Genomic DNA, 13,758 nt, shown 5'->3' on the forward strand with positions numbered 1-13,758 from the left:
AGGCATTTTGCCTCTCAATAAGATGGTAACCATTTCTGATTGCTCCAGATGACCTCCATGAACCACCCACACGTGAACCCATATGAGCAACTGACCAACTGAAACATGAGCTAGTACAGTATTGAGTAATTTTTTTCCCCAGAATACTATGCTACCTTGTTCTCTGGTCTTTCTGACTTTTGCCGTGGTTCCTTGGGATCTTCTGTTTTCCCATTCGATTTATCTACTGATGTGTCTGCACTGGCTCCGTTGACTTCAGTCATTACACCTCCCTCTGGCTTAAGCGCACCATAAGGTGAGCTTCGCTGCGATGATGTTGCAGATGAACCTTGGGAATCAGCACTGAGTTCAACTCCACTGTCGGGTTGACTTGCCTTGAAACTCTACCAGAAATAATACCAAAATAATTAACCATAGCTTAAAACTAAAAAGATACAAACTGGCATCTACAGTGTTTCTACACTGACATACACTTGATGCATTTGCCAGGTTGTCTTTCTTCAAAAAGGTAATGCGAAAAATGTCAATGAGTCATGGATTGCACACCAACGCTGCTTCTCTATATCACCTGATAGATGCACATATTGAAAAGATGTACAACAGTTTGAAATAAAAACAGAAAATCCTGGAAACATTCAGCAGATTAGGTAGCATCTGTGGAAAGTGGACCAATTAATGTTTCAAATTAGAAACCATTCATCAGAACTGGAAAAAAGGTCAAAAAAAGGTAACTTTATGTGGCAGAGACAGGACATAGGAAATATCTATGATAAGTGGAGTCACGTAAAAGTTGTAAATGAAGTCATCTGGTTGATGGATTAATAAGGGCGTTTGGAGAGTGAGAACACAAAGGAACATAAAAGTTGCAGAATACAGAGCTGTAGGACTTGCCCAGCAAGCGAGGCTGTGCTAATGGAAAGTGGAAAATTGAGCCAACATCACAGATGGACTGGTCAATTCTGATATAGGGGGACTGGCTAGAGAATTAAAGTGGCAGGAAACATGAAGCTTGCCAATGCAGACTGAATGCGGGTGCTCCACTGTAGCTTTCTGGACTTGATATCGAATTCTACAACTTGCTTTCTCTGTTTCTATCGGAATTGGTCATTCCATCTATTAAACTGACTCAGTTTTTCCTCTCTCTATTAGCATTGGGTGACCTGTCCGACAGCTCTGCATTTTGCAACTTATGTTCACACTCACCAACTTGCTTTCCCTCTTCTCCAGTTCTAACAAAGGGCCTTCAACCTGAAATATTAACTTTGTTTCTCTTTCTGCAGATGCTGCCTGACCTGCTGAAATGTTTACAGCGTTTTGTGCTTTTATTTCATATTTCCAATGGATGCAGTTTTAAAAAAATTTTTTATCTAACAAATTTGGAACTTTATTCCACAAAGGTAAAGAAAGAAGTTTATAAGATTAACTGAAAGGCAGAATAGGCTCAAAGTAAATAATAAATATATTGTATATTATGTTATATAATTATAAATAATAATTATATTATATTATGTAATTTATTATTACACTAACAATAAATGTTCACGCACTTTGTGAATATACTTACTTCAGTGCAAGTAGATTCGGACCCTGGGTAAGAATTCAAAGGTTTCACCCAACCATCACTGCTCGTAGGCTGAACAGGAAGGGCTGCATAAAACAAACAAGTATTTTCAGAATAATCTTACGCAATACAATTATGGAGGCTGTAACTAGTGTTCCTTCATTACAAAGCCAGATCAATTTAACTGTTTAATCTTCTGTGATTGAATGCTGTAATGCGTGCAAGAAAAAACACAATTTTTTTTTAATATATTGGATCTGAACTGTCAGGTTGCTACTATAATTAAATAACAAGTGCCTACTCAGATATGTGTATTTGCAAACATTCAATTATAAATGTATGGACATATTTTATGTATTTTACAAATAACAAACAACATTCTCAATCATTTGATTAGCTTAGTACTGGATTATCAATTACTCTCTTTTGTTGGTGTATCAGTATATCTTCCTCCTCATATCCACTTCCTTGAGTATACCAAAGGAAGGGTCAGAAGGATCCATTGGAACATCATTTACACCTACACAGGCAAGACAGGCTTCATATCCATCCATAAACATCAATACAATACATGGTGCAAAACTGTTTACATAAACACCACACCCTTATTTAAAATTTCCCAGAATGAAATACATCATACTTTCCTTGTTAATTGGAAAATTTTATATGCTTTTTAATCTGACACTCTGGCTTCCAAAGACTTGTAAAGAACCAAAATATTACATTTCAATTTCCATCCTATAAAATATAGCACTTCAGCTGCTGATGCACCCACACAAGGCCAAATCTCTGTAACGATCTGGAAAGAGCATCTTAGGCACCACTTAATGTGAAAGTTAGTTGACAGCTCAGATCCATGACTTTTCATCCCATCTGGAAAAAGTTGGGAAGTCATCAAACTAAAAGGCTGATGCTGTTTGATCGGCCACGTTCTATGTTCTGCTTTAACTTCACATTTTCATCATCTGCAGCCCCTTGCTGTCACATTTTTTAAAACAATTCAATGGTAATAAATGTTGATTCACAGAACTGTTACATGGAATGAGGCCATTCAGCTCATCAAGTCCACATAGGGTCACTGTAAGAACAATCCAGTTAGTCCCACTCCACTGCTCTCTCCTCATAGCCCTGCAAATGTTTCCTTTCATATCCAGCTCCCTACTGAACACTACAGTTGACTCTGCCTCCACTAATACCCCTGGTAACATATTCCAAACACTAATCATTTGTCATGTAAAGACCTTTTTCTCCCCAAGTCTCCAATGGTTCTTTTGCCAATCACCTTCAGTTCAAGTCCCCTGTTCTTCATCCTGCTGCAAAAGGAACAGTTTCTCTTCATCTATTCTGTCTCAACTAGTTATCCTTGCAATCTGTTCTGTTTCAAGGAGAATAACCCCAGCCTCTTTAGTCTATTTGCACTGCTTAAGTCTCTCATCCCTGGAATAATTCTGGTAAATCTCTTCTGCATCCCTTCCAAAGCCTTTACATCTTTCCTACTGTGTGCTGCTGAATGTAGTATCCCAGTTGCAGCTTAACTAGTGTTTTATAAAGCTTCATTATAATTCCATTCCTCCTTTGTTCTATGCATTTTTTCATTGATTGAAAGAAGTCTGACCTAGCCAGATTCTGCATGGATTCTACATTTGTATCCAACTTACCTGCATTGGCGTTCTCCCAGATCTCTGTTCCTAGACTGTTGGATGTGGATTGCACCTTAGAGAAGGAGCTTTCTTCTGTCTGTTCAGTTATTGCATTGGAAATCTGCTGCTTTTTAACAAAACGAGGAGGAATCTTGGATGAAGATGTCCAGCTCTTCTCATTCCGAGTTTTCCCAGGTGCCTGGTTTAAATGGCCAACTGTGAAAATGAGAAATTCATATCCCCCCCCAGCCAATCTCACTTCAAATGCAAACCATACCCTCTCAAAAAAAACTACCGGTCATGTTCCATGTCTAAGCAAAAAGACATTATACTTCCTTCTGCTTCCTACAAAGTGCTTTGTTTAAAAACAACCTTCACTTACAATGATTCCTTTGCCTTATGCTAACTCGGACCCTTTCTTCCATCACCATTATGTTTACAGATCCACTTTCCTCATGGGTCTATCAACAACTCAAATTTAAAATTCTCAAAATTGGGCCCAAATCCATTCACAGATTACCCACCTCCCAAATCTGTGTCCAAGAAACTTTTAAGATCTCTGCTTTCCTTTTATTCTGGCCTTTTGAGCTTCTGACTTCCTTTGTCCTGCTCCTACATTCATCAGTTGAGGTCCTAGCTCTGGAATTAGCTCCGTAACTCTTCTCATTCAAGAAGCTTCTTAAAACTTTCTTCTTTGATCAATATTTATTTGAATTCTAATATTATGCTTTGTGGCTTGCTGTCAAATCTGATAGTATGTTAATTACATTAAATATATTATAAAAATGCAAATTACATTAACTTAAGCACATTGATAACTTTGCAATAAGTAACCATGTGCAGGAATGGAACACTGCTTAGCTTACAATAACTACTCACATCATGGAAGCTAGCCTGTTTACCTGCAAAGTTTGCTCTTTCTTCCTGCGCTCTTCTTCAAGCAAACGACGGTGCTTTTTTGAGATTACTTCAGTAAAACCATCATTCACAGTTGACACAGACTGTTGCTCCTCCACAGCTACAGCTGGGTGATCATCAATAATGACAACACCTTAAAGAAAATAAATCATCAGAAAGCCCCCACTGATATACTAATTAATGTACAGATGGCAGTGAATAAAGAGAAACTTCTCATGAGTAGCAACAGCAGGCAAGTTTCCTTTACTGTACTGAGAGGCGTTTGTCACATCACGTTGGGTAATATTTTTAGCTCAGTAAGAAATGTCTGCATTAAGGTTCCATATGAGAGAGTAGACCACAGGATCCAGACTGACATCAGTTGGAGGTACCACCCATCAGACAAGGTACCTATTCAGAGAACAGCAGAGGTGTTGCCCTATCCAATACTTATTCCTCAACTAAACTAAAGATCTCATTATTATCTCTGTGCCATTGGGGAAATTACCCAAATTGTGAAACTTGACTCCCAAATTTCTTACAATGCAACTTCAAATTAGCAGGGAAACACTGACATACCCAGATACATTATACAAATGAAGATCTTTTCTCTCACACACTACTTTCAAGCACTTGTAGGAAAATCTATAATGACGGTATATTTGAAACTCACAGTGAATCAATAGAAACATTGTGTAAGTGAGAGCTAACTCTGATGATGCACATAAATCCGTACTACAACTGAAGTACAAGAAGTTTGCAACTTTACTTCCATGTTTAGTGCTAAATGCAACTGCATATAAATATCTGTACTTACTTGCATAATTATTTAAATCAAACTGGGCCAAAGCATCAGTCTTCTCTTTTGGCTTTTTCACACCAGGCTTTACATCTTTTTCCTTCTTTTTATTTGATACGTCCTTCACTGCATTTTGTACAGCTGCTGGGTCATTGGGAACCACACGCTCTACACAATACACTGTGTTGACACTCCCTCCATTCACTGCTATCTGATCACACAGTTGTTCTTCTACATACCTATTTAAGTCAAAAGGTTAGTGAACTACAGCACAAAATGTCCATTCCCTATGCACCAATATGTAACTTGAACTCAACTCTCAGACTGACTGGATTACCTCATTTCCTTGTGAGTAATGGCACAATGTAGCAGTTTAATATTTGTTCTCATGTGGTAGTAGAAATAAAAGCTAGCATTGGAACTACTTTGTTACAGAAGCCAGCAATGATATACAAGTTCACATTTTGGAATCTCTGGACTTTAAAATGAAGAAGAAACAAGGAAAAAAATTAACACCATAAAGTAAATTATACTTTATGGGGAAAAAAAGTAAATTCAATATATAAAGGAACCATTTCCTTCTCTAAATGGTAACTTTCTTTGCTATTTACACTTGTGTTTGAAGAGGGACATCAAAAATTTGCCACAAATATATTTTAATGTACATTAAAGTATATTTTATAGATCGAAAACTGTGCCATTCTTAGTTACCTATACATACTGGCAATATATTCAAGCTTTTAAAAAGGAGTTTTGAGGGGGATGAAATGAAACTAGTTAATAACTAGTCAATTAATAATCACAGTCATTTGGACTGGATGCTACTAAGCAAGCAAAGAATAAAAAAAAGAACTGGAGTAGAATTATGGGTCTCAACCTGCTCTCACAAATTACAAATTAATTTACCTTTTGCTTCTTGAAGGTTGCCCAGATGTCTTTTCATTTCTGGGACCAGTTCCATTAGTCTTTGGAGATTTTCCTCCATACCCTGGATTTGCCCTGCGGTTTTGCCTATCAATTGGGCGTTGGCTAGAAAAGCTGCGTTTAGCTAATTCTTTCCTCTGCCCAAGTCCGGTGTCTGCCACATCTACCTCAGGAGGCAGGCTATTCTGGGATGTTCTGTTCTCTCTATCTCGTCTCTCAGTAAAGTCACTACTTTCAGAAGCTGTTTCCCACTCCTCATTTGCTTGGTCCGAAGAATTTTGATTGGATAGATCTGGTGACTTATTTCCAGCAACAAGGGAAGCCATTTCATGATCATCTGTTCTTGTAGTCATGCTAGATATATAACTGTCTATGGGAACAGATACATCGTTGTTTATCTCAGTGGCTGCATCTCTTTCTTGTTTGAGCCGCCTAAATCGTGGAGGTTTGTCCTGTCGAGGAGGTCTCCTCCTCCGTGGCGGCATATCCATTGATCGTTCCCTTTTGGGTGGTTGATCTTCTGTGGCTGAGATTCCAGAAAATGAGATCTTGTCTGCCACTCCATTTTCCTCTCCAGCATTTTCTAGTGCCACTTCCAAAGCCCTGTTAAGCACTTTTGTAGATTCCTTTGGAGGCTGCCTTTTAGACAACATCAGGGAAGTTGAAACATCCCCATTTAGTTGATAGGTACCATTTAGCTTGAACATACCCGTTCTGTTTTGCCTTGAGGGTATTCCACGAGGTGCAAAGTTGCGCCCTCTCCCAGAGTTACTCAAACGAGGAGGTAATGCCCTCTCAAACATTTTTGATGGTCCCCTTTCATCTTCCATTTCACTAATTACAGGCCCATCAGGTATCCTCTTAGATCTTCTTAAAGGGTCTTTGAACATATTCTTCCCCTCTCTGTCTGAATATGCTGACTCAATTGTGGCATCATTGCCAGCTCCAGATCCCCTGTGCCTCCGCCGTTTTGGTATATCTTCATATTCAGACCCCTCACTGCGTGTCTCACTGGCATTTCGACGCCTGTTGGAATTCTTTTGGCCATCTTCTAATGAATTACTGTACTCTTTAGGATTCTGCCGACTTCCTCTGCTGAAGTTGTTATTGTAAGAGCTTCTGATCTCTCCTACTCTGCCAGAGTAATCTCCTCGACCTCTACCCCTTCCTCGCCCTTGGCCTCGATTGCTGAAATTTTGTTGATCATCATCTTCAATCCAGTTTCCCCTCTGTGGTGGAGGGAAATCAATGTTGTCTTTATTCATAGGTCTCACTTCCCAAGCTTTATTCTCCTTTCTTTGTTGTTTCTCTATTTCCCAGTCAAATTTAGCTGGAGGCACTGGTGAGGCAGTCAATTCTTTATGTCTGATGTTCAAACATGAAATGGAAGTTTGTGATGAAGGTGCAATGCCTCCATTAGTTTTCATCGCCTTACCCTCAGGCTTTATCTGTTCAGCTTTATTCTGATTGTTTTTCTGAAGAGATTCCAATTTCACTTTCTCTGTCTCTTCATTCTTTTCAGTCTTAAGGTCTTTAAGGACTGGTTTTTTAATTGGTCCAGATCGTCTACCTATCATCTTCCCTACAGTCTCACGACGATCAACATGGTTTCCTTTTAGTGGCTCCCACTGAGATGCAGGTTTAGACTCCATCTTTGACAAATTATCTGTCTGCCATATTTCTGTCCTAAAACCTTTCTCCTCTCTGGTATCTTCATGTTCATCAACCTTAGGGCTTGAGTGCTCTTTCTGATGCATATAATCCCAGGTATGAGACACGATCTCTTCAATGTTTTCAGCAGGCTTTGATGCCTCAGTGCTGTCTCTTGAAGACCCATTCAGCCCTACCTGCTCGGATTCTGATGAGAAGAGTTCTTTATGAAGTAATTGAGGATTTGTTTGATGCTGGAAAAGAACATCCCTTCCCAGTACTGCTGACACATTTGGAGCCACTTCAGGTCTTTGATCCTTTATTAGCTCTGTCTGTGATTCTAAACGAACTATATTTAGCAATTTGTCTGCTGGTGCAACCCTATACTCTTCAATTTGTTCCTCAAATGGATCTCTCTGTATCTTCATGGTTTGCTGGGAAATCGGATCAGCTCTCACAGGTGGAGTGGGAAGTCTTTCATTCCTATAATAAAGAAGATTTGCTGGGAAGTTAATTAAATTTTGAGTGAAACAGAACAAAAATCCCAATTGTTGCCATTTCAGAAAACATAACATGATTGATATATCACAGGTTTATCAAGCCAATTAGTCTCTTTAGTTGGTGTATCAGTGCATGATTTTCTCTGAGTACAGTGATAGAAGGGCCAGAAGGATCCACAGAAATATTATTTATACCAATTGTTTCTCCAGACTCAACCCACTTTTTTGCATTCCCTGTTGTAATATCTTACAGTTGCCCCATTAACTGCTGGAAACTACACCATGGCTTCCAAAGTACAGTATATTACATTTCCCTTTCCAACCAAAATTCAACCAGACCATGGCTCTTTAACTACCTGGAAATAAGTCAAGCACTACCTGTGATAAGAGAAATACAATGGTGCTATTTAACCAAGCATGACTGGAATGGCAAATGAGAATTTCAAGCTTAAAATTTATTTATTTTTTAACAGTTCAAACCAATCAAATTTAATTGATCTATTCACTTCACATTTTAAATCTACATTAATGATAAAAAGCAAATACAGATTTGGATCAAATGTATTTAATCTTAGATTTAGGAAATTACTTTCTTCAATTATCAGAACCATATAAAAAATACTGTAAAAGGAAATTTCTAATCTATTCCAATTAATGTGGGCTTTTAATGCAACGGATCCAATCCTGAAGTGGATGAATTTTAATGCCAGTTAAGTAAGGATGCTCACCTAGCTCCTCTATCTTCTGCAGCACCATCCTCCTGCGATCTCTGAGAGTTTAACATAAAAGTCCTGTTTTGAGCAGTTGAGTAGTCCTCTTGACTCCAACTGAATTGTGGTTCTGTAGGTGTTCTTTTCTCCTGTAACAGTACAGGAGACCTTTCTTGCTGCTCAGATCCTGAAGTAACATTGTCTGAATGATCAGGGCGCATCACAGGCTTTATCATTCCTACAAATAATAAAAAAAAACAGAATATGTAATCAACTGAAAATTTGTTGGAAAATCTGTTATCTACATCCTCTAACTTAACCACTGAACACAAATTAAGCACACATACAAGATAATTAGTTCTTTTTAAAATATTTCAGGATTGGCTTAAGGCCTGATGACTTTCCATTAAACCAAATCTATCATCACCAGATGAGAGGAATAGAAGATGAATTGTCACTTGCTTCTGTGCATTGCATTTATGGACTAGAGACTAGACAGCAGCTTGCCAACTCTCCTGGTTGCAGTAAGTGGATGGTACAGAATGGTGTGGTGTGCAAAGGAAAAACAGTCAATATGTCCTCTATTACATTAGCAAATGTTCCTGATCAAGTTGGTGATGGACAAATAAGACCTTGAATTCCACATTAGTAGTCACATTGCACTATCAAAGATTGCTCAAACATGAAAAACTGATAGGCAACAACTAACAAATCCATATGTATTAAGCAAATGATTAACAAGGCCTTGGTTGGAAAGTGCAAATTTTGTTCACTGGGAGAAAATAGCTCAAAATGAACATTATCCTACAACTTACCAGAGGGAAGAACACCTGATGGGTAAAAGTCAATTGGTGCCCTTCCCGGGGTCAATCGAGGATCCATATACGAAGGCATCATCATCCAACGAGGATCATAGCCAAGCATGTGTGGAGGGGGTGGGCCAACTGGACTTGGGTAGACATGTCTCTGAGTGTGGGAATGTGGAGGTGCAACTGGTGGTGGTATTAAAGGTCCCTGCTGTTGTTGCTGTCTTTGCTGCATCTTTAACAGCTGTTCCTAATTACACACAAGGAGGACAAGGGAAAGACAAATATCACAAGTTTAAGCTTTTCAATTTACATCCTCACTATTTTGCACATCAGAATTTCTCTTTGTAAAGGCTCACAATTCTCTGCACAAAGAATGCAATCCCCACCCAAAAGTCATACAGTGCAAAAACAAGCCCTTTGGCCCACCTTGTCCCTAAAGTACCCTGCTCCATTAATCCCATTTAACAACACTTGGTTCAAAGCCTTATGTGCCTTGGACAAATCCAAGATTTTTTTTATCATCTCTCATAATAGGACAATACTGTCATCCCAGGAATTAGCCCAATGTAACTCTTTTCAACTTCCTGCAGTGCTATTCCAGCACCAAGATCTTTGGTAGTACTAGACCAGCAGATTTTCTGGACCACTGGATGTTATTCCTATTACCACCAAACCATACTTCTATTTCACTTTTCTTTTGCATGTTACATAATAGTTATAATTTCCCAATGAACCCAGTGAGTTTAAAGGGTGTGGGAAATATACAAGCAATCAAAATATTGGAGAATTTATCCTATGCAGATTCCTGATCAAATCTTCCTTTTTCTGGGGAAAAGACCAGCTCAGCTTGCTATCTAACCAGTATGACCAAATTTTACCACTGTGTTCAGGAAGAGTGCAGAAAGAAAAAGTAAGCACTGCAGGTACGCGAGCAGCTAACATCACATAGATGTAATAATTTGTTACTGTAGATGGTGCTTCAAACCGTGAAAGCAGTTAGATATGACTTATATATTTGGATAACAGGTGAACGGTCACTGATCTTGAAACAGTATTTTTGTAAGAACTTTAAATCTTTCTTTCATTTACAGCTTTTAGAAAATAGGAGTGGGCTTTTCAGCCCTTTGAGCTGCTCCATCATTCAATATCACAGCTGATCCTCTATCACAAGATAATTTTCTCACTTGCCCCCCACCCCCATACTTTTTTGATGCCTGTTGTTACTTTTAAAAAAAACTGAGACTGATAGACTCTTGTCAACTAGAGATATAGGTCACAGATCAGCCACAATCTCATTGAATGGCTGAGTGGGCTCAAGGGGCTAAAGCAGCTTATTCCTGATCACATCTCCAACCTGAACTGATAGTATCAAGCAGTCGGTCTGTATTACTGATAGCTACCTGTTGTTGTCGTTGGAACCTAGGCGGCAGGGACTTGTGGAACTTGCTGTAGTTCTGAATTGGCAGTGTAGGCTCATTTCCCTGCGTGTTGTTCTCATCATCGCTTTCAGCACTAGCTGCAGGAACTTCTTTTTTCACCTTGTCCTCGGTGGGGAGTTCCACAGGCAGCTCACATTTTTCTGAAATTCATGCCAGAAATATCAACTATTACTTCAAAAATTCAACATTCCAAATAGAAATGTGATTTCTACAAAACCAGCAGAAATGAGAACAATATTCTTCACATCACCATTCTGATCTCCTGTATAAATCCCTGCTTTCTTTCAATTACTGTGAGGACATTGGGACAGTATTGTAGACAGATGTATATGAATACACACACACACGTCAATTCCACTGTCTCCTTAATTCTTAAAATTAATGTCTCCAACACGACTCCCCACCGCCCCGCCCCCTGCCTTAAATTTCTCAAAGGATTCTCCTTCTAGATCCCTTGTAAGAGCAGCTAGTCTTTGTTGGGGTTTCAGTATCTTGCTGCTGCTTTGATTTGGACTCTCAAAAAATTCTCCATCATACTTGTTTCTCTATTCTGCTCCTAGTGGCATAGCTTATATGCTCCATGGAGTTTTCTCTGAACTTTGCTCAAACTTACCGAACTGAATGTACCCTGGGGCCACCCTCCTTGTTTTCCCGGTTGGAAGTCTGCTTGCCCTGTAAAGTGCCTTATGTGAAGGTAGCTGTAAAGTTGGATGTCTATAGGTTTGACTATACATAAAATAATCATCCTATGATGGCAAGTTTTGAGACTCTTTGGAACACTGGACAGTGAAGTTGGTATGAATTGATGTGGGGCATTTTTCATGCACATTGCGTACTTTTCTCTTGGCTATTGCATTGTTGATTGGTTCACGCTAACTGCAACTGTGATAAATAACACACTCCCATTTAATTTAAATTAACACTTTTAACATTTACCTAATTTAGTTTCATAAAAATACTTGATGCAAGTACAAGAAAAAAAAATAGAATGCAGGATTCAATGATCCTAATTCAACGTATGTAATCATACTATGTTTAATCAACTAGCACCAGAATGAACAAGGTTGCAGATTTCCCACAACCAGTCATATTTCCTTAAAAGTTATGGTTTCAGTACAAGAAATTCCTTTAAATCCAGTTCCTTAGTTACTAACTGCACCTTTTGGTAGATTCTGCTTGTTCTCAGCGTAGGGCTTCTGCTGTATAGACAGAGGTACAGAGTCCTTGCTCTCCTTAGTTTCAACATCATCCTTCTTCTGCATGGCAAACTTAACAGAGTTCTCTATCGCTCCACGTTTTTGATCGAGTTTCTTTAGTTTTTCAGCACAAGCAGCTAGTCTCTCTTCCTGAGCCCGTCGTTCCTCTTCTTCACGCCTCCTCCTGACTCGCTCTAATGCCTCGGAACGTTCATTGGTGCCAGAATTTGGCCTCTGCCGCCACACTTCATCTTTCTCAGCATGAGAGTCTGCCCACCTATTAGCTCCTGTCAGTTTTTGGAAGACGCCAGCCTGAAGAGAGAAACAGAAAAGATAAAACTTCAGCACTGGGCAAACTGAAACTCTATAGTGCTCCAAAGCACAATAATCTATCTAGTCAACTTTACTTTTGCCCATTCCAAATACTTTTCATCATACTACTCCAAAACTCAAGGCAACCTGAAACAAACCCACAAATATGTAAATCTTGGATGTTCAAATTGTTACAAAGGGGTGGGGTACAAAAGTAGGGAGGTCTTTCTACAAATGTAAAGGACACAAGTGAGACTACACCTGGACAACTGCATACAGTCCCACTCAACTTATTTAAGGAAGGACATGCTTGCATTGGAAGCAGCTCAGAGAAATTTCACTGAGTTGAATGCAGGGACTAAGGGCCGTTTTTCCAACACACAAATAAGCAGGAATAGGCCACTTGGCCCCTCAGGCTTGCTCCACCATTTAATATGATTATGGCTAAACTGACTGTAACCTCAACACTCCATTCCCATCTACCCACAGTAACGTTTCATCTCCATGCTTATCAAGTATCTATCTCTGCCTTGAAAACATTCGAAGACTCAACTCCACTGCCTTTGAGTAAGAGTTTCAAATAATCACGACCTTCTAGGAGAAAGGTTGAGCAGCTTCAGAAATAGAGGGGGCCTTATTGAAACATTTAACTCATGGAGCTAGGGGGCATAGTTTCAGAATAAAGACATTTGAGCAAGAATTTGTTCCAAGAGTCTCAGCTCAACAGCAATCCAGCTAAGTCCCACTCTTCTGCCCTATCCCCACAGAGTAATTTACTTCCTTTCACATACCTATCCAATTCCCATTTGATTGCTAAAATTGAATACCTGGCTGTATCTTTCAGACCCTAAATACTCACTGGATAAAAATATTTTTCCAGTTACTTTAGGTCATTTCAATTATAAATGCTCATTAGAAAGAATGCTGTGCACTAACAAGTATGATTTTGAAGGAGTGACTCAAAATCAAAAAAAATCACTAGCTGAATCTCAACTAGAGCATTGCGACCCATTCTGGGCACCACACCATGGAAAGAATGTCATGGCTTTATAGAGGGCATAAAATGACACCAGGCTTGACATTTTTCAGTAATGTGAAAAATGTAGAGACCTGGTGTAAAGGGAAATAGAGGACACAGACTGGGAAAAGAGAATGCAAATTAGATTTTTAAAATTTTTTTAAAAAGCAATTAATGATGACCTGGAACACTGTCTGACAGTAATATGGAAACAGATTCAATGGTAACTTTGAAAAATGAAATTGATTTATACAGTAAAGAGACATTTGTAGGTGAGGAAAGATCATCAAGTCTAATCAGTAG

General features: G+C 39.0%; 1 protein-coding gene and 1 non-coding gene across 5 annotated transcripts in view; both read right to left on the reverse strand.

The window, feature by feature from the left end:
- The window catches only part of prrc2b (proline-rich coiled-coil 2B), a 66,713-nt gene that overhangs the window by 21,477 nt on the left and 31,478 nt on the right, over positions 1–13,758 (reverse strand). For all 4 annotated transcript variants that reach the window (XM_052036870.1, XM_052036872.1, XM_052036869.1 and 1 more), the window contains exons 12-21: positions 12,089–12,437; positions 10,891–11,069; positions 9,497–9,737; positions 8,700–8,919; positions 5,804–7,954; positions 4,916–5,136; positions 4,104–4,252; positions 3,220–3,400; positions 1,565–1,647; positions 156–383 (exon numbers count right to left, since the gene is read on the reverse strand). In XM_052036870.1, the coding sequence (XP_051892830.1) occupies positions 156–383; positions 1,565–1,647; positions 3,220–3,400; positions 4,104–4,252; positions 4,916–5,136; positions 5,804–7,954; positions 8,700–8,919; positions 9,497–9,737; positions 10,891–11,069; positions 12,089–12,437 (4,002 nt within the window). The remainder of the gene's footprint in view (positions 1–155; positions 384–1,564; positions 1,648–3,219; positions 3,401–4,103; positions 4,253–4,915; positions 5,137–5,803; positions 7,955–8,699; positions 8,920–9,496; positions 9,738–10,890; positions 11,070–12,088; positions 12,438–13,758) is intronic.
- On the reverse strand, positions 1,995–2,080 carry LOC127582323 (small nucleolar RNA SNORD62). Its single transcript, XR_007958098.1, has one exon. It is a non-coding gene; the product is annotated as a small nucleolar RNA SNORD62 (small nucleolar RNA).

This window comes from Pristis pectinata, chromosome 23 (assembly GCF_009764475.1).
Source record: "Pristis pectinata isolate sPriPec2 chromosome 23, sPriPec2.1.pri, whole genome shotgun sequence".
NCBI classification, from domain to species: domain Eukaryota; kingdom Metazoa; phylum Chordata; class Chondrichthyes; order Rhinopristiformes; family Pristidae; genus Pristis; species Pristis pectinata.